Source organism: Meleagris gallopavo, chromosome 3, assembly GCF_000146605.3.
Source record: "Meleagris gallopavo isolate NT-WF06-2002-E0010 breed Aviagen turkey brand Nicholas breeding stock chromosome 3, Turkey_5.1, whole genome shotgun sequence".
Classification (NCBI taxonomy): Eukaryota; Metazoa; Chordata; class Aves; order Galliformes; family Phasianidae; genus Meleagris; species Meleagris gallopavo.
Window position 1 is genome coordinate 11,195,164 of NC_015013.2, and position 21,135 is coordinate 11,216,298.

Sequence of the window (21,135 nt, forward strand, 5' to 3'; positions counted from 1 at the left end):
AGAGGTTGAACCTTTTCACCAATATTCCATTATATTTTGCTGCCGTGTGACAGATGGCAGCAGAGTTGCAGTCTCACAAATTGATGTCTGACATGGAAATGGATAGGAAGCAAAGATTTGGAATTGAATTCCTCCAACGAAAACAAAAAAAAAAAAAAAAAAGAATGCACCCATTGATATTCATCAATGTTTGCTGAATGTCTATGGATACCAAACAGTGGACGTGAGCAGAGTGAGGTAGAGGGTGGTGTGTTTCTGCAGGGGCAACAGTGAAAGACAAGGCACATTCTGGATGGCAATGCACAACTGTCACACCACAAAATGAAGAGCTCTTGTTCATCACTGGTGGTGATGACTGTGTTGAAAAATAGTGGTTTGTAGCTGAGAATTCGCTCTGCTAAATAGTGTGATTGTGCTCATTGTATCTGTTGTAGTTTCCATGGAAGCATTACTTTTAGAGTGACCTATCTCTTTTTGCTGCACATCCAACTAAATGAGGGCATTTCAAGCCTAAGCACATAAATTAATCCTTCTGATAAATTCATCTTCCAGTGGTACTGCCCTAGTCCCTAAGGCATCACCTGATCCAGGAATGGTCATAAGCGGATTTCATGGAAAGTTGTACTTTCTTGTAGTGTAACCTCCCTCACTGGTCTGAGAGCCAAGAAATTCCCAATAAAGATAGTCTTACATAGCCTGTCTTTTTCTCAACCAACATGGAAACTAGCTGAGCATAATTTTTTCAGCAATGAAAACAAAGCTACACACTATATTGTTGAATTGATCCTGAAATCTCTTCAGTAGAGGTACCAAAGCTTCAATCTTACTAGTTATAAAGCATACCAAGTTTCACTGGCTTGAAGAAGATTCAAAGCTTGCATCTGTGGGCATACTGAATTGGAGATGTCTTCCACTGATGGAAAGGATTGTAGCCAGCTTGAGGTCCATTTTTAGGGACATCAGACTGGCAAGAGATTGTAATGTGGGTAACTCTCCATATACCGCAACAGTCTACAAGCACTGGAATCTTTTCTCAGTTATATTTGCATTCAGCACACAGTAGAAGAATAAAGTCTTCTTCAACTTGCAGGCAAAGATCTATAATGACAGATTGTGGCCTTCCGATTTTAACTAATAGTCATCAAACCAATAGACTTAAAATCTATTCTTTAAAGAGAGCAGACATTTTCACCCTAAATTGACAGGTGTTGTTATTGGAGTAATGACAAGTCACAGATTTGTTGTGGTATTTCTGCTTCTTTCCAAGAATTTAGTATTCTGATCTCATCTCCTTTCTAAGGAACTATCATTGCTGGAACGAAGCTTGGATGACCAGACCTGATCTTCCTGTTGGTTTTGGAGGATGGCAGGCTGTTGATGGTACACCCCAAGAGACCAGTGATGGTAATACTGCTTGAAGTCCTCCTTAGCTCTCTTTGCAGTGCTTGAGGTTTTTTTGTGTGATAAATGAATAGGTGACTGTAGCTAAGCAAGTGTCAGCACTTGGACTGTGACAACTCCCCTACACCAGATAACCACACTCATTTGTGCTCAGGGCCTTCTCCTGAGTTGTTCTGAGCTCCAAAATAAATCCTTGTTTTAACACTGCTCATGGCATATGTGCACAAAATCCTGCATGAAGATGGTCTTGCCTGGTTTATGAGAAATGTAGTTCCACTGCCAAAGGATGGCTTCCAAATTTTTGAAGAACCTGTACAGGAGCCTGATCAAATGAATTCCCTTTCATTATGTATCAGTCGTTCACTACAGCCCTTGTTAAACTGCCTGAGCTGTAGGCAGGAGAGAAAATATGAAAAGCCACTGCTGTTTCTTCCTAGTCTTTAATTTTGCAATTCTTGAAAGACATTTTTCAGCAGATTTGCAGTGATATCTTTTTCAGTTTAGCTAATCTCTCCTGAAACTACCATCTGCTTTAACCAAAACCAACCTTAACTGCATTTCAACCATTTGAGACATTCAGTGGGTTTCATGATATCATTAAGTTACCAAGTCATTAGGTAGTTTCACGCTTAAGTTTTTGTTGTTTGGAGGGACAGCACAGAAATGATGCTTTGAAGTTCTCATGTAGGAGTTCCGGTAAGCTATTGAAAAGCTTCACCAAACCCAAGGATTATTTCTCTCCTTATCTCTTTTCCCCACAGGTATGTACAGGTGTGGCCCAGCGTCAGTTCAAGCCATTAAGCATGGTCATGTTTGCTTCCAATTTGATGCTCCTTTTGTCTATGCTGAGGTATGTTCCTGAAAAATTTTTGTGTATTGAGCGTTATCTGTGGGACTGTAGCTGAGTCAGAAGAAAGGGCTCCACTGAAGTTTGTAGATTGAGAAGTTATTTGACGTATTCACTGCATCAAAAACTAATCTCATTATTATATTTTGGCATGCAAGCCTGTAGGTGTTATATGGCTCTAATAGGTGATATGGATTTCTCTCATCTCAGCTCACCAATGTGGAAAGCAGAAAAAGTTGTTCAGATCAAATTTCAGTATGTGGTCATCCAGATTCCAGCTATGCTGGCAAATGAGTCACCAGCTCTAGCTACTCATTCTTGTTAGCTGTGACTTCCTTCTCAGGCTTGCCTGCAAACCTGGTTATGGTAAGGCTTCACTGCTTATTTCAGTCAAAATTAATGCTGTGACTTTAAAGACATCACGTTCCTTTTGGCTGCTTTGGGTCAGGGAGTGCTCACATGGGCAGTCTGACTGACAGATCTGAGAAGGTTATATCTCCATGAGGAACGAGGGAACCTGGCCTGGTGTTTTAACCTCTTACCCCACCAGAGTTGTGCCCAGAACTGCAGCAGCTGTAGAGCAAGTTTCGCTCAAATTGAGTTGTATATAGCTTAGCACAGAAGAGAACAAGTACATTTTATCTATGAAACACTCTCCTCTGGAATAAATCTTTTGATGTGAGGAATGTGTAATCCTGCTCCCCAAGTCTAAATGATTATTTCTGTAGCTTACTCAGGTTTACTCTGGCTGATATTCTGGAGTTGCATATAGTAAAATGCATCTAGTCATTATTGTAGAGTATGTCTAATTTTAAACATAGTATTTCAGTGTAAGTAGTAGGACTTCAAATCAGCGCGAAACCAGGGAGAGTAGCCCCACAGAAAGAGATCTAGGGGTTCTGATTGACAACAAACCAAATGTGAGCCAGCAGTGTTTCCTGACAGCCCAAAGGGCCAACTGCCCCTGGGGTGCATCAGGCCCAGCACTGCCACTGGGCAAAGGAAGGGGTTGTCCTGCTGTGCTCCATACTATGCATTCGCACCTCCAGCACTTGGGGAGATCTGAGTACCACAACATAAAGAGGGCATCAAACTGTTAGAGAGCATTCAAAGATGGTGAAGGGTCTGGAGGAAAAGGTTATGAAGAGCAGCTAAGGTGCCTTGGTTTATTCAGTCCAGAGCAGAGGAGGCTGAGAGGAGACCTTGTGCCAGTCTCATTTGAATGTTGGATGGTCCTATGAGGAGCCAGGAGTGTGAAGCCAGGATCTGGACTTGATGATCCTTGTGGGTCCCTTCCAACTCAAGATATTCTCTGATTCTGTGATTTTAGTATGTGATTGTTTTGAGAGGACTTATAATGGCTTCCCTTGCTCTCTTTATTTCCATATATCTCAATCCTTTCTCATTTGATTTTATAGGTGAATAGTGATGTTATTTACTCAAGAATGGGAAAAAATGGATCCCAAGTGATAGAAAAAATTGACACAACCCATATTGGGAAGCTGATTGTGACCAAGGGAGTTGGAAGTGATGATATGGTAGACATTACTGAGAACTACAAGTTCCAAGAAGGTAACCTGAAAAAGAATGGGACCATGCCAACATAGGTTTGCCTGAATCAGATCTTGAACTGTGAACTTGCAGACTTCTGGCACTTTTTCCACTACATGGAAAGCTGCCAACATGCCCTCTGGAATCCTCTCATTTCTAGCTCCAGCAGCCTTGCAGATGTCTTGATAGGAACACAAACTGTTTGCTACTAGAAATGCTTCATACTGAGTAAGCTGTGGTCAAAACAAAGAGCCATCATGGAATAACTTGAAGCATACAAAGCAATTCAAAGGTTTCTATACAGTTGTTTAGGCATTTCTTATCCAGGCCTGAAAAGGACAGATATTTGCAAAGAGTAAATCAGTGTAGCTTCATTATTATTAACTAAGCTATATTAATTTGTTGAGTATAGCTTCAATCTTTGAGACCATCTGAAATGGAAATTGTAAAGATTTAATATTAACTTTACCACATGAAACTTCACTGTTCTTATTCATTAATTTCAAGTGCCACGAAGTGTAAAACATGCACTTTTGTGAGTGGGCTAATGCAGTGTTCCTGGTTCTCTTAATTTGATTTTCTTTTATTTTTAGGCTCAGCAGAAGAAAGACTGGCTTTGGAGACAGCTGTAATGTATGGTGTTAAAAAGCAAACTACGCAACCCAGCACATATCAACCACAAAAGGATGTTGAGATTGATCTCCAAGTGCAAAAGGCAGTCCTTGGCAGTGACTTTAAAGTCACTATAATATTCAGGAACAAGAGTCGCAACTCCTACACTGCTACTACATACCTTTCAGGCAACATAGTGTTTTATACTGGTGTCACGAAGAATGAATTCAAGAAACATTCTTTCAGTGCAAAACTGGATCCTCTTTCGTGTAAGACTTGCATGGTTGTTTTCAAACCTACTAACCTTATTTCTTTGTGTCATTAACTGTCATCAACATCTCTAACCATGGAGAGAGCCAATTCTAGTAGCTAAGAATAAGATACTCTACTGGGTATCAAGAAGCCCTGATTCCACGATCATTTAGAGCTGAGGCAGTTTTCTTCAGGCTGTTGCTCCCTGCATAATGCTCTCCTACAGTGGGCTGCATGACTGATTGATTCCAAGTACAAATCTGGCTTTGGAGGATGGAGTGTTTCAGGCTTTGTGTATTTAAAGTGATCTAAAAAGTGCATGTATAGCTAGAATATGCTGCTATAAAGCAGGGGCATTTGTCAGCTGGGGATACACTCTGAAGGTGACTTGTCTTTCCCTGTGTAGTGTTTGCTTTTCCCAGTGCCTTCTGGACTGTGATGGGGAGATAATTCCTCCACCTTTTCATGAGAAAAATTGTTCTGGGCGTTCTAGCTCACGCAGCTGAGGGCAGGAATTCACACTTCTTTTTTTTATTTTGGACTTAACTGACCTGTGTCCTGTCGGCCACAGCAGCCCCATTTGGAAAGCAGTCAGTAAGTGCTGAGGATCTGCCATTCTCCAGTGCTATGGAGCAAGCTGGTTGCACAAGACTGGTTTCTCCAGCAGCAAGTCTGCCAATCACTTGTTTTTCTTACAGACCTGTGCTCTTAGGTCAATGAGTCCAGATTAGAATAAGTAATGAAAACATGCTCTGAAGCAAGCTAAGTCAGAGTCTTAGATTCTTCTGTTGAGTTCCCTACTGAGACAGTAAGGAGCAATGATTTTGCCTTCTTGATGCTGCTACTAGGCAAAAGCAGTCTCTGCTGAGTATAGTGGGAGTGGCAGGATGTTGGAAGCCCATAGGATGGATCTGGTGCTGGATCACAGCAATTCTGGCTGACATCTGAGCATTCTCAGCTGTCTTCTCTGTCTTGTCCCAGCTCAAGAGGCACTGTGAGTCTTCTCAAAGAGGCCAGGTTTCATTTCAGTGAGAAACCTCTGCGGAATCACAGTTCCTACTGTGTCTTGAAGCACCCCTTATGCTTTCTTCCTCACTTTATTTATTTACTATTAATATTTACTAAAACTGCACATTTTGATTTGGAGCTGATTAATCTCCATAAACTAGGTGTCCATTTACAAGGATCTGCATTGTGAAAGTTATTAAAAATTCCACCTCCAGGCTATAACAAAGTTCTGACTTTTCTAACTCCTCCAAATTATTTGCAAGGACTTCGGATATGGACTGCCTGCGTTGCACTGAATTGTTCCATCAGAACCTATCAAAACACAGTGTGAGGTTTGAAATTTCATTGCATCAGTTATTAAATATTTGATCTGAAATACTGCAAAACTTCTGGAGATTTGAGTTGACACAGTAAAAAGATCAATTTCAACTGCTTAGTCTAAATTCCACACCACTTCTATAACAGGGAATTCAGCCATATCATAGGAGATGTGTAATATCGATTATACTTCTTGCCGTGCTTCGTGCTTGCTTTCAGAACTTACAGTAAAGTTCTCTTGCACTAAAGGTATATGTAAGTATATGTAAGCCAAATATGGCTTCTCTAGTGTTTTGAGGTTCATCTATCTCCTTTGCTCAAGAAGTGAAATGAATAGGTAATGTTTTAAGCATTACCAAGCTTCATTGTTCATTTTTTCTAAGTAAATTGTTTCTGAAAAGCTTCTTGAAACTGCCCTGTAAGCTCTAAATTGACTCCTGGTGAGTGAACACAGACTGGAGAAAGGCACCTAAGAGAATGGAACATGCTTTTTCATTTTATTTTGTGGGTATACAAAAAGTGGGTGTTCCTACTACTGCCTCTGGCCAAGGCAACATGTTTTAAGGTATTACCACTTTTCAACGTGGAAATTAGCTCACCATTTAACTACAGTCACTTTGTCCAATAACAGGACAAAAAAAAATCAACTCTTATAAGTTATGTCTTCTCTGAAGTTACTACATAAAACCTGAACATAAATCCTTTTGCCTTTTCCTTGGAAAGGAGTACACATGCAGGCAGGAATCATGTCTGAGCAGATGGGCAGTGTGAAGGGAGGCAGCCTAATCATTTGCAGCTGTGTGAGCACAGTCTGTCAGAGGTGTGTGGCAGAGGAATACCTCCTGAGGCACTCAAGCACAATTTGTAGGCTTCATTCATGCCAGTAAGTGTATACGTATCTGGAGCTAATAAAACACTACAGTATAATAAAGAAGTGTCAAAAGCATTCTTCCAGACTGTGATATTAAAAGAATGAAGCAAACTAAGTATTCAAACAGGAAGTGAATGAATGCATGATTTTCAGGCTAATGATTAAAGGAATTGTGTGGGTTGAAAACATCTTTGAGGATTTGAATAGCTTAAACCTTCCAGAGCCTTCAAAGGTGCTCTCTATTCAGTTATATTTAGTTTTCTTCTTTTTTTTTTTTTTTTTTTAATTTGAAAGGCTGTAAGGCAGCTTGATTTTGTGTCTCCCTTGGCTTTCCCGGGTGCTGAAAGTGGTACTGGCAACTTACCAGCACAGCCAGTGCTAAGGAAATGGAAGTCTATTATTCTTTCTTTTCCCTGCAGTGATTAAATTTAAACAGAAAAATTCTTCTCTCCTTCCATTATAAAGCAAATTCTACTGAGATTGTAACTAATTTATTTATTTATTTACTTATTTGTTTACCTTACACAGATGAGAAATACCTTGCCTCATTTATAATTTACGATTTGGAGCATTATGGAAATTTCTTTTAAAAGAGATGCAAAGTGAGAGGGAGGTAGGGAGCACATCAAGTAAATCTGAAGCTGGCCTGGTAAATCCAGGTCAGGTGGTTACTGAAGAAATTACTCTGAAACCAAATCAGGGACCTGGTTTTAATATGAGCAGATCACAAGTGTGAAAAGGGGTGAATGTATTTACCCAATTGAATTCAATTATCTCAGTGTGTACCATGTCACAAATATGATACAAATGATGGATAACAATAATAGTTAACAGATGGGAGATCTTGATATGTTTACTTGGGTTATACTGATTTTTTTTAAAGGCAAGATCTCCAGATCTATATATTCTGCTTGGTCAGTTAGCAGATCTGCCTGTCTGCATCACATTCTCACACCATTGTTGGTCTGGGAATTGCAGTTCAATATGGTTACATTAATGATTCCCTGCATCTCAACCATCTAGCCCAGGGGGACTTGTCCCTTCCAATAATTATTGTCAGGAAGCACATGAAGGCTCTCTGGAGGGCATGGTGGAGACAGGAGGAGTCATTTGCTAAATGTTGCATGCAAGCCCATTACAGGACAAAGGCAGATATCCAGACACGTCCTGGGGAGCAGGCAGTCTCCCGGGTAGCCTGCAAACACCTAAACATCTGCTCTGGTGGCTTCCTTGGTGGCATCTCTGCAGGGAAGAGAAGCAGAGAAAGCTTGGGAATAAAGGGGAAAAGCAAAGATTTACAAGGGCAACATTCAGGACTGGTTTTAACCTTTGTGTCCAGCAGCTACTTACTGCCAGTGTTGCTTCTCACTTATTCTGTGGTAGTGCCTGAGAACCTTCAATAGTGTCCTGGGCCTGCAGTGACAGGCAGGGGCAGAAGCTATGCACAAACCCAGCCATTACCTCAAGGGGCTCACAACCTAAATGCAGAGAGAACAAAACATGAGAGGAAATAATGACGTAAAGAAAGGTAGTTCGGGCAATAGGAGAAAGTCATTCTTTGGTGCTGGGTCACCTTTCTCCAAGGTATTAATGTAGCTGCCATTGAACATGATGAGAAAGTTCAGATGCATTTTTTCTGTTGTTTCTCCTCTCAGCTAGTGCTTTCGATGTTATGATCACATCAGCCGAGTATCTCAGTGACCTGCTGGACCAAGCCTCTTTTCACTTCTTTGTGACGGCACGGATCAATGAAACAGGGAAGGTTCTGGCTATGCAGAAGGCAATGGTCCTGGAAATTCCCACCCTGAAAATCAAGGTATGTCAGTACTGTGAAGAAGTGATCATCATGGTGTGTGTGGGCTGTCTGTTGACTTCTGGGATAGTGAGCTGTGCATGTGTGCATGTTAAACCTCTGGTCTAACATGAACCTTATAAACAGCTACCCCTTGGAGTGTATGAGAGTGTATATATATGTTACATATTGCACTGAGCAGCCTACACTCGAGTCTGCATTACGTGTAGAAGAGAGCTAGAGTGATCTCAGTGGAGGAAGGAGAGGAAAAGATGTGAGAAAGCTGGAGAAACTCAAAGGGTGAAAGAGAGATTACTCACTCAAGTCACTCAACTCTTCGACTACTTCAAAAGTATTCTATTTAAAGCAGTGTGATACAGAGACCTCTTGCTGAAAAACAGAATAATGCTATTGCTAAGATGAATTTGCTTGGAAAGTTTCTGCACTTTTTATGGAAGCTTCTTCCAAACATGGATGGGTGATCTGCCTTTGGAATGGTACTTTCAAAGTAGTGCTTTGCTACTGCTCTGTGAGGGTACTGTCAATAGGGTTTTAAACATTTCCGCAGTTGGAGGCATGGTACATCTGAAACTATAAGTGTAGTGACTGATAGGACATGGACTCTATGCTGTATTGCAAAGACTGTTTCAGAAATGGTCTGGTAAGAATATTACTATATTCAAACTGATTTTTTTTTAATTGAGCATCCCAGAGACGAGATAGACAAAATGGGTATTTGAAGTAGTGTTTATCTTAAAAGTAGAGTTCTTTCAATTCAATATTTGAACAGAAGATCTTATACAGGATCCTCAGTTTCAGCTTCAAAACATTTATCCTCCCTGATCTTATGAACAAAGGATGATTAGTATATGGGATATGCTGTTGCCCAATAACCACATCTTCTAGTAAAACTGAGTTTGTCTCCTCTCTATTTCTTTTTAATATATAAATACAAGATGAAATTTTAACAGCTGAATTTTTTTTAAGCATGCTTGTAGGTGCATATGTATGTATGTATTTTTTAGGAAACTTTGCTGTATTGCTTTTTTAAGAAACCTGAGGAAGCTATCTCCCTTGTTTTCGTTAGATTTCTTCATTGAACATGTTTGTCAAACTGGAGTTCTTAATGGGAAAGTAAAGGAGAAGAATGAAGAGCTTCTTTCCTTTCACATCTTTGGATACACGTTTGATCTTTCTCTGGTTGTCTAAGGAGACTGTCAGAGTTAACAGTAGAGGAAATTACATTTTATTCTAATTTAGCTTGACACCAGATTACAGAAGTAATCTTGGCAAATACAGGTCACAATCTCAGTTGCATGTGTGGGAATTCAGGACGATTTTGAATTCCCTCATGTGTCAATGATCTTCAAACATCTAAATGGGCAATTGAAATAAGGAGGACATAAGTCCCCTAATTGGGCTAGAGCTTCTGAATATGCCACTTTTTTTGCTAATTCAGGTGGCTAAATGCTAATCAAGCACTTAGCTGTAAGTGTCTCATCTGTTATCCCAGTCAATATATTGGTATTTGTCATGGAGTGATCCCTTAGACCAGAGTCTTTCCAGCTTTTTATAACTGCCAAACTCCTTAACTATTTGCAGGAGGACTGCAGATTCCATCATAGCATTTTAGTTTTACTTAGAAGTTACTTCTTTTTCTTAGCTGCCTTTCTCAAAGCCCTTTCAAATCTTTTGTGGACCCGCTGGCATCTACCAGTTGTAAAATGAAAATCCTGCTGGAGCCATGCACGTCAGGGATGGCAGGGAGCCTGGGGAGAGGGCAGAAAAAGGGAGAATGCCCGTGTTTATCCAGTTTCTCCCCCACTTGGACCTCAGGTTCAGGACCGTGCAAGCAGATTTCTACTTTTCCTATAGAAGTGAGGAATTTCTACCTGTTGACCCATCATGGGTAGAAAAAAAATGGGTAGAAAAAGCTGTAGTGGTAGAGGCTATGGGCCCATCGAACTGTTTTAGTCTGTCTAGACTCTCTCTGCTTTGTGTTCTTTTGCTACATGCTCTGTTTCCCTGTCTCTTTCCTTACAGGAACTGTGTATTTAACCCTATGGATTTCACTGTGGGGCATTTTATTATTACAAGACTGCAAAGCTTTATCCTTACTTTGTTCTGCAGACTAAAGGCGAGATGGTCGTTGATAGAGAAATGTCTGTGGTTGTGGAGTTCACCAACCCTCTGAAACAAACCCTGGAGAACGTCACACTCCGCCTTGAGGGCCCCGGTGTGCTGAGGACAGTGAAAAAGGAGTTCAGGTATGGAAGCAAACACAATGGCCTCCTTCTTGCTCATGGGAGGCAGCTCACAAGAGACTCTTAACTAATGCAGTGCTGAGTAATTCAGACACTCTCTTTACTTTAAAAATCAGTACATAGGGGAGCTATAGGTCTCAACAGTCAGGAGTTATGTTGTCCTTTGTGCAAAGGCGGACTGTGATACCATTTCATTTGTTCAGCACCAGTGTTGGAGAACAGTGTTGTGGCTGGAGGTAGCTGCTAATGCAGACAAAGTTTACCCTTTCACTGCATTACATAATTCTTAGTGCTTGACAATAGCACCTACGAGTCACTATCACTGGAAGAAAGACAGATTTATCAGACATATGAGGTGTTTACTGCCACTCACTCAGTATGTACAAATCAACTCCAGTGCTGCTCTTCAAAAAGGGCTTTTCTTCACTCATGTTAGTCATGCTTATACAAGATGTTCAGATATCTCAGATGATCTTTACAAACTTAATGTCAAGACAGAAAATGTGTGCTGGATGCAGTAGAGCCTGCTGAGATAGCTGTGGTAGGTACACAAGCAATTCTTCCTCAGCCTGTGGAAAAGGAAAGGCTTCAGTGGCTTTCATTATACACAGTTGTGCTTCACATTGACATGGGAGTACTTCTACATGAGCAAGTACTTTTCTAAACCCTCTTCCCATTTGAGTTCAGTGTTATAAGATTGTCATTAACTGGTTCCAGGATATATAACTGGGATCCTTGGAATATTTTGCAGTCATTGCTTATTCTTGGACAGCCAAAGTGATGCCATCTATCATTATCTGTGCCGATCATCTCCAGGTTTGTGCAAAAGGAGTTTGAAAAATTGCCTGTGCTTCAGCAGCTGCATAATTTGTCAGTATTATCTGCAGCCAGTAGGGGAGGTCTGAGCCTGATGGCACCTGGGCCAGGGATAAAGAGATCAAAACCAGTCTCTAGAGTGGAGCTGGACAGAAAAATGACTGTGAAAGGGCATCCTACTGTGCTTGCTTTGTGCACGTGGTATGTCACAGATGCTGCTGAACATGACTCAGCACAGTCCACAGGAGTTACACAAGTTGTAGCAGTAGCCCTCCTTGCTGCACAGCTGTTGCAGCCCCCCTGTTATTCTGCATCCTTCGTGTTCCAAGAGATGCAGTGGGCTGTTCTCACCTTCAAGGATGCAGGAGTCATTGTCAGGTACATCAAAGGCACAGGAGTTAGGGAGAAACATGACTCACAAAACAGACGTCATTTTCCCTCAAGTCACCATGTTTTCCTCTTTGCAGTAGTGCCCTTGGCATCATTTAGAAATGGAAATGGATCAGCTTAGTCATCTTAGAATCTGTGATTTAACTTCTCTTAGATGAATGAAGGCTGCAGGTTATACACACAGAGGACGGAGCAGGGAGCAGTTGTAGTTTATTTAAATAATAATCACATTTGTCTCCATGCATTCAGAGTGATAAATGGCTCCTGTGTGTGATGGCTCAGCATATTACACAGAACCATTCATCACTGAATTCTCTCTCAGGAAAATCGGATTGGGGTGGCTTTACTACACTTGCTAAGGGAATTAAACCTTTTCTGGGCCTTCCCTCTCCTTCCACTTCTTCCATATCCATCATCAACTGTCACAAATGGGACTTGCCTTTAGCAATTGTGTGTGGGGATGAGACTTTTGACTTCAAGATATTTTTAACGTAGGTTTTTTATATCATATTGGTCACTCCACAAAACCAGTGTGTGTGATCCAGTTGATACAACATTATTATGGGAATGAAGTGGCATGGGGGCTTCTGCCTTCATTATTCACAAGTCATATTTTGCTATTAGCTGGAGGCAGATGAATAACATTACATATGGAAAAGCCTTTGGCAGCAGCAGTGCCTACATGGGGGCATAGTCTTTGCACAACAGATGAAAATTAACCAGGCAGTGATGGATACTGTTAAAAGGATTTTAGCCAAGCACACATTCACAGCAGCTTGTAAGTCATTTAGGTCGTTTCTACATATAAGAGCTCGGCTAGCATTAGCATTTGTAGAGGGAAGTAAGTTGTTTTATTAGTCAGACAGCAGAGAAACAGGAAAATGTGGGTCTGGTTTCCCAACACAGCTGTTGTCTTCCTGCAAATATATGTACATATATATGCAGCGATAATAGCAGTATAAATCAGAGATGATAGCACTGTGCCTTCTCACTGGGGCACTGTGAAGAAGTGGTCTGAGAACCTTCATCCTCAGAGAATCTGTCCCCTAGGTGCACATGAAGGTAGACCGAATCTTGCTGCATGGGAGACTTGTATAATATCTTCATCACATTCTGTACAGATCATCCGTTGCAGATCATTCACATAACTTCCAAAATAAAAATAGTATTTAACCTTGTGCAGCAATTGAAGTCATCGCTTTATCATGCTGCCATTTTAGTGGGCATCTGATGAAGCAGCTGAGGGGAACAGAACATCTCTCATGAAGAACAAAGATAAAAAGAAGGAAGGCACTCACTAGAATCAGTCTGCACATGCTCACACTAAAAATGTGAGCTTCCTCTACTGCTGCTTTTCTAAAACTGAATACCTAAGATTGTATGTGCAAAATGTAATGCAGTGTCGTGTAGAAATACCCAAGCTAACTGCTAAGGAGCTAGAATGGCTCTTATTCTAGCAGAGATAGACTTGCACTAAAACGATAATCAGGTGGGAGGATCCTCAGATACCTCATTTAGTGTTAGTAAGGTTTCTTGTCTTGTCACAACTTGTGCTAAGCCTGGGCAGCCAGCGTGTGCTGATTCTGGCACAGGACATGACATCTGTATGGGAACTGTTGAGTCACGGCCCGAACAACTGATTGATCACCTGAGGCAAGGACTGAGTCAGCCATGGGAGCACAGTGAAGGCAATTCACCTGTGTGACCGGAAGGGGTGGAGCCTGGCTGCATCTCTCCTAGAGCCCATTTAAGGGCTGACTGCCAGTGGGGAAAGGTCTCTTTCTGGAGATCCTTCCTCTGTGGAGTCTTTCCTGCAAACCTAGATCTTCAGATGCAGGTGAGCATTCCTTCCCTGTTTGTTTCTTTTCCCATTTTTACCACAGTACTCTTTGCAACTATAACACCAAGTGTAACAACATCTAATAGCTAAATCCTACCAGATGAGAGTTTGCAATGCTGACTAAAGTCTAAGCTTACTTTACTCTTGCTTTATTCAGCTATCTACAGAATACCATACCCATGTGAGATGTGAATGCTGTCTGAATTCGTAGTCTTCTTAATGCCGAGAAAAATAACTTTCATTTTTATAAAATAGCTCCTCACTCTGCCACCTCCTCCTTTAGTTCCCTTAACACAGCTATATCCTGACATCCCCCTAACATAATCAATCAATATCAGCCTTCAGAATCTGTACACAGAAGGTAGTGAAAGAATTGAGAAAATGCATATCAATTTTCAAGGCTCTCTGTGGATGTTAATTGAAAATCAGAAGCAGTGCAGAATACGTTTGGTTTATGTTATGGGTTATGAGTAGTCATACATAATATAAAAAAGTAGCAGTAAGAGCAGGACTCCAAAAAACACTGTCATTTGAAATGTGGCTTGGTGAGGGTATCTCCCAATGTTATGTCTGTGACAGAGGGTCTCGGCAGCTCATCAGTGCTATGCCAGGCTCTCATGGAGATAGCCAGAAGTTATTTAACCATTTAAGGAATCACCAAGTGTGGCCTACAGTACACACATGAAAAGGAAATATAAATAGAAAAAATATATGTTGGCTATAAACAAGTTCATTCTGAAAGTGGTCATGAGAGGAAATGGCAGGAGACAGAGGAAACCTGATTCATTTTGGAAATTTAGAATCAGCCTCGAGGAAGGGCTAGAAGAGGCTTTGACAGAGCTAGTGCTGAGAGGAATGGAAAGTGGAGGAAATAATTTATAGGACACTTAAAAGAATGGCTGAAGCATAAAAAGATCGAGACATGTTATATTGTCCACCTTCCATTTCTCTGGTTCTTGATCAGTTTGAGAGTGTTGTCTGACTGATGACTATGCTGTTACTTTCCTTTTTTTTTTTTTCCTACAGGCAAATCCCAGCAATGTCTACCTTGATCTGGGAAGTAAAATGTATCCCAAAACGACCAGGGTTACGAAAGCTGATTGCAAGCCTGAATTGTGATGCTTTGAGGCACGTGTATGGTGAGCTGAATATCCAGATTCAGAAACCGTGAAGCAAGATGCCGTCTTCATCCTTTCATTTTGCTCTCATGTTTCAAAATACTGCATTAGAGGAGGAAAAAGAGACAGTGGTAGCAATCTGCTTTTTGTTATTTTTATCATCCTTGAGTTTCACTAGATTCAATAAGGAAAAGTAAATGGCAACACAGGGGAGAGCATAAAAAGAAATCTGTATGGTGAATGATTCAAAATTAGATACACGTAATCAAAGGCAATTCTAGGCCATATTATTGCTGTAGTTCACTTGTATTTATGGTCTTTTGCAGTAGTGCTGCAAGGGAATCTGAGAGGCTCCATTCACCAAAGTAGTCTGAACTTTAGTTTTAATTAAGGCTTGATATTTCACTGAAAAGAAAAAAGGAAGAACCCAGTGTTATAAATTCTTAGAGTGAATTACACAACCTTATGGTAGATCGTTCAGGCTGCAATAAAAACAGGTATTTCTAGCTAACAGGACTGCTTTATCTTACAGTGTTATAATTTTAGTTAATGGAGAGCACGCTTTGCTGGAAGCACTTATTAAGGTTTGATATCTCCCAAATATTCCCAGCTCTCACCTCTCACTTGTCACTTCACTGTGCTTTTTCTCCTGTTTTCTTTTTTTTCATGTGTCTATGCACCCGTTCATAGTCAGTCTTTTGCTTCATACTATTCTTTTTGTTTGATTGATGAAAATTCATAGCTTTTCGTGCTTCTGCTCAGAGTTTGTCATGCCAATCTTGCACTTTCTGGTCACATCTCTTGCATATGGTATGTTCTCCATTCTATTCTGCCTTTTCTTCTCTCCTCATTTCTCATGTGTGTATGTTCTGGGGAGCTCATTGCCCAAAGCGTTCCAGGCTCTGGCACCTGGGGCAAAGGAAAGCGGAGTGAGAAGTAGCCTGCCAGCCCACAAACCTAACAAACACCCCATGTGAACTGTGCCCAAGAGTCCCTAAAAAAAAAAATCATGGCCTGGGAAGGCTGAGGGACAGAAGCTCAGCTTACAGGAATAAACATGCATCCTGAGGTTCAAAAACTCTGCAAGCTGGTCAGCTTTCTGCCTTGCTTGCAGCCTGTTCCTCTGAGGGTGCAATGAGGCCTCCCAAGGCCTTGATCTTCCCCTGAAGTCTTTCTAGCCCGAAGAGTGCTCTGAGTCTTTGGTTCACACTCCACTTTGTAGAATCATTCTGAGCTGTGGGCTCCCATGTGCTAGGGGAGCAAGCTATGTGTGTGTGATCATTTCTCATCCCTCCTGAACTCCTCCTCAGGACCTTTTTCCATGTGAGGCGAAAATGCACGTGCTGCAGTCCCATGCCCAGCTGTGGCCACTCTCTGCTAGCCACAGTGGGTAAGAGCATATCCCATACGAATGGCACAGGTGAAATAACAGTTTCCCAAGAGGTTAAAAGGAACCTCATGCTCATAAAACACTGTGGCTTTACTAGGCCAGGTCATTTTGTGGTCTCATTAGCGAGAGAGCAAGGGAGACGATTTATCTTCTGCTCCCGTTCTTGTTGCATATGGCTTCCTGCAAAACTGGTGACCAGTTGTTAAAAATAAGTAAGCCAGGAGGGGAGAAATGCAGGTTGCCCTTTTGCTGAAGTATGTGGAACAAAGCAGAGATTCACACCACGCCACCTCACCTGCTCAGTGAATAACCATGGATTCTGGAACACCAAACCCTTTGGGACTTTTGCTTCAGACATGGTGACACAGTTATTTTGTACAACTTATGGGATTGTACATCTCCTGGAGAAGTCCTCTGGGGCACAAGGGACAGAACAGTATGTTGTAAATGCACAGCAACCATCTCTGTTAAGTAATTAAGCAGTTTTAATGGAGTTTACATCATCTAATACAATTATCCATTTTTTTGCTCTTGTCTATAAACCTGCTTTCCATTCTAATCTTTTATTACTACAGTGTAATAGGAATTTACAATAAAGTGTATCTTATTGCGCTCACATTGCGTGTCCTATATTTTGATCAATTGCTTCTTCTATGGTGCAGCACTGCAGATACCACTTGCTGCATCTTAAGTATAAGCTGAAAAATTTGCCTCTTAGCCATACTGATAAAGGTGCCTTCTGGTACTGAGGAAGAAGTCTTGCCTTTATTTCAGAAAAAAAAGGAGGGGGAGAAAAGCACATTTACTTAGAAAGAAAAACAAAGTTAACAGTCAAACAGCCTAACTGTTTACCTAATGCGTTGGAGAAGGTGAGCACATAGCTGTGCTAGCAAAGAGAATCACTGGTTTCTCCTGGAAATTGCTTTAATATGTCAGAGCCCATTAAGAGGCCTATGTTCTCCTTATGAAATCTTACCTGTATCCCACTCCTATAGTGTCTTCCTCTCAGGTAAATATTTTCAAAGGCACTTTACTATCAGCCATTAAACTGAGTCATATTCACTGAGAAACAGGAAATAATTTAATAGATACTTTGCAGAGGGATATATGGGAGCAAAGAAGTTCAGTGATGGTTGTGAAGGAAGCCAGGGATGTCAGCAGTTGCTCTTGACAGTGCTGTACAGAGCTGCTTACAGAAACTTAAGGACAGAAGAAGAATGGTCTCTAGGATTTCAAGTACTCATCCTGCTGAGCATGGGTTGTTGAATGAGAAAACGTGACTGAAGATGCAGGGAGTGCTCTGATAATACCATATATTTGCACAGAAAATGATAATCAGGTCTTTTGCTTCTCACTCTGTGATCTACCCAAGTTCATTTGAGCATGTGTACTAATAACATCCTACGTATTGTTCTTCAGTCACAGATCCACAGTGGATATGAATTTGTTGTATGTGATGCATTTTACTCACATTAGCTACTAGTTTGTTCTTCTTTGTTATCTCTGCACAGGTATTCACGTTGTACTCCTGTGATGGCCAGTAGTTAACCACTGGGAGCTTATTTGCTGCCTGGGGCCTCCAGCATCATCCTGTTGGCTCCTATTATCATCCCATGTAGAGAGCATTACATTTTAGGCTCAGAAGTAGTTTATTCTCCACAGAATGGCTACCTACTATTCCTGTCTATTAGTTACCGAATGTACATGTAAAAATTTCATCATGTAATAGTAGAAAGCAAAGCAGAAGGCAAAACAAAACCAATAATAGACATCAGGTCATTAGATAATTGTTCTTACAGCTAAACAAATCACAGACAAATCCTGACAAGTCCCAGTGCCCATGTTGCTAGCTTATCAGCAAGCTGTGACCTTTCACAAGCAATGACAGCATCTTATTTGTGGAAAAGAATCAGAAAATGTGACTAAGCTTTGGCTTATGACTAGTTCTGCCAGTGATTATTAGTTTGAACTGAAAGTAATTAATAAAGTACTCTGCTGAATGGGTGGCAGCTTCCTTCCACCCTTTTCTCTTTCCGGGACCTTATATACAGACCTTTTATGTCTACCTTTGTCTTTCTTATGGAGAAGACTGTTGATGTTGGCTTCTGAGTGGTTGTGTGATGGAGGAAGATGACTAGGTTAAAACTGGATGAGAAATTTATTTGAGCTTGTTCAAGGCAAAATTAATAGCCCTATTCTGAAAGAGGAAAGTCAAAGCATGCCATGAGTGTTGTTTTCATTTGTTTTGGAGCTGGCCTGATAGCTAGTAGCAAGCAGGGACACAGAATGTTAATTAGAGAAATATACATTGGAGTAGCACCTCTAGTGGAAGACAGTGCCTGAAAGAAGCTAGGGGGTTTTGGCGTGTACATGAGAGGTATTGACTCTTGCTTAATGGCAAAATTGAAAAGATTTGAGATGAATATTGAAGAAAGCAAACAAGAACTGCATGCTAAAAAGGGAAAATATGGCCAAAAGTTATTCAGAATTGAGATTCCTGGGGGATCATGGTAAGTGACGAGGGAGAAAGCTGTAAGAGAAAGGCCCCAAGGCTGTTTCCTTAAGGACATGGAAGTGACAGGAGCGTGAGGCAGTGGTGGCAGAAGGCAAGCCTCCTGGTGGCCACTGGAGCAAGGGCTACCAGCATGGGGTCCCCTTCTCAGATAAATCTGCATGCCCGTGGCCAGGCTCAGGAGCAAGCTTGACTGCAAGGCTGGCAAATCACATGGGTACAGGAAACCCAGAATGTGGCTTGGAGTCTCAAGTTTTGGCTAACAAACAGCTCTTGTTAAGGCCTGAGGTATGCAGGGAGCAGTGCCACTAGGTCAAAGCAAGAGCAACGCATGGGCAGAATGTGATGGACAGAAAGATCTGAAGGTCACTATGCAGCCACCAGCACCTGCAGTTTGCTGTCTACTGCTGCCATAGTCCTGTATTAATTTTCGGGCAATTCTTCAGAATCCATTTCATTATGGAAATGATGCAGACCAAATTTTCATACTGGAAGGTACGAATACACCAGGTTACCCAAAAAGCTTTTGAAGCAGATTCAGCAGCAGGTGGACTGCTGAAGGTTTGTGCTTCTGCTGGGATACAGGGGATGCTTGCACTGTTGTCCTGTAAATTTGAGAGATCCAGATGGACCGTGACACACCTGAACATGTGAAGTAGGAAACATCTGGCATAGTAAAAACTGCAGCAGGAGTGGGTGGCATTGCAGATACAGGTGCTCTGCTTATGCTGAGGTAGTATCCTTATAAGGCACAAATGCATTTTTATCTCTGCATGTTTTGTACCTTTAGTACCATCAGCAGATATGATGAATGATCTCACATTTGAACCTAGTTCTCTTACATCTTTTGACACTGCATAGCTCTGGTAATGAAAGTGTCAGGGAAAACCCAATTCTCCAGCATTCTATCTGTAATTTTATAGATCTCTGTCTATGACTTCTCCCAACTGACAAATCTTTTTCAGACTTAGGAGGTCTACCTTGGTCACTTTCTTCATGGAAACTATTCATACCTGTGATTGTTCTTGTATCTCTCCTCTGTACCTCTTCCAGTATCATGTCATTTTAAGTACCATTAAAAAAACAGAACAGCTGTTTTAAACATCTGTATTTTGAAAGGAAGTGCTAATGAGTGAATAGCCTACCTGTACAGGAAGACTGTTGCTCTACTGGGACCCAGGTTCATTAGGAAAACAGCCAGGAGATCAGCATCTGTGACAAACACATGGCCAAGGTCTGTACATGTGATTCAGTCTGATGGTGTTGAAGCCTTTGATATTTTCCTGTGTAGATGTACTGGTACAGAAGTACCACCACTGCTCACTCCATAGCAGGCCCCAATAGACTGTACACAACAGTCAAAATGCACCTTCAGATGTCATAGTGTTAAAGAAAAGTCTCCACTCTCCCACAAGTCCAATTTCTAATCAACAGGACATGCTGGTTCTGTCCTGTGGTGTGACACGTTCTAGTACAGCTTGATCATTGAGGGTATCTTTACAGTAATCTGGCTATATGTGTGCGTGTGACTGTACCACGATGCAGCTGTTGGGAACTTGCCTCCTGCTAACCAAATACAGTGTGCACCAGTGCTGATGTAAACTGGCTCCAAATCCCACTGGCAGCTGTGGAAGTTTACCCTGCTGTTTGCTTAAAGTACCACTAAGTTTGTTGGGTTTGTTGTCCTTTATGTAGCAAACAACTTGAGCTAATTTAGGTACTGTTATGAAGAAGGAGTTTCAAAGCCCCTGCTGCCTAAACAGTTTAGTTTATAGGAAACATTTTCATATAGTAAGATAAGCTTTGCAGAAGGTCATTATAAACCCCAGAGTGACATACTGGTGAATTATCTTCTGTCTTTCAGTTGGTTAAGTAAGGTAGTCACAGTTTTTTACATTACAAAACAATGTATTCCAACCAGCCAGCTCTGGAAGAGCTTTTAAGTAATAAACCCTACTCCCAAAGCTATCTTGGTCTCATCAACATTACTAGTGCCCAAGGAAAAAAGAATGCCTTTGTGTTCAGAGATGCTTAGCACTGGGGAAGTGCCATCATCAAACTGCAAATTAACTTGTATCCAACTGTGGTTACAACTGAAAGCGTGAGGTTAGGCAAATGAGAAAAGCCATCATTTAAGGGAAAAAAAAAAAAAA

At 41.2% G+C, this 21,135-nt stretch overlaps 1 protein-coding gene across 5 annotated transcripts in view; it reads left to right on the forward strand.

The window, feature by feature from the left end:
* Nucleotides 1–17,086, forward strand: part of F13A1 (coagulation factor XIII A chain) — a 123,271-nt gene extending 106,185 nt beyond the window's left edge. For all 5 annotated transcript variants that reach the window (XM_010708396.3, XM_031552759.1, XM_010708397.3 and 2 more), the window contains 7 exons: nucleotides 1,301–1,404; nucleotides 2,163–2,251; nucleotides 3,667–3,820; nucleotides 4,393–4,680; nucleotides 8,516–8,676; nucleotides 10,783–10,919; nucleotides 14,989–17,086. In XM_010708396.3, coding sequence (XP_010706698.1) covers nucleotides 1,301–1,404; nucleotides 2,163–2,251; nucleotides 3,667–3,820; nucleotides 4,393–4,680; nucleotides 8,516–8,676; nucleotides 10,783–10,919; nucleotides 14,989–15,133 — 1,078 coding nt within the window. In that variant the 3' untranslated portion in view covers nucleotides 15,134–17,086. The remainder of the gene's footprint in view (nucleotides 1–1,300; nucleotides 1,405–2,162; nucleotides 2,252–3,666; nucleotides 3,821–4,392; nucleotides 4,681–8,515; nucleotides 8,677–10,782; nucleotides 10,920–14,988) is intronic.
* Nucleotides 17,087–21,135: the final 4,049 nt, after the last annotated feature.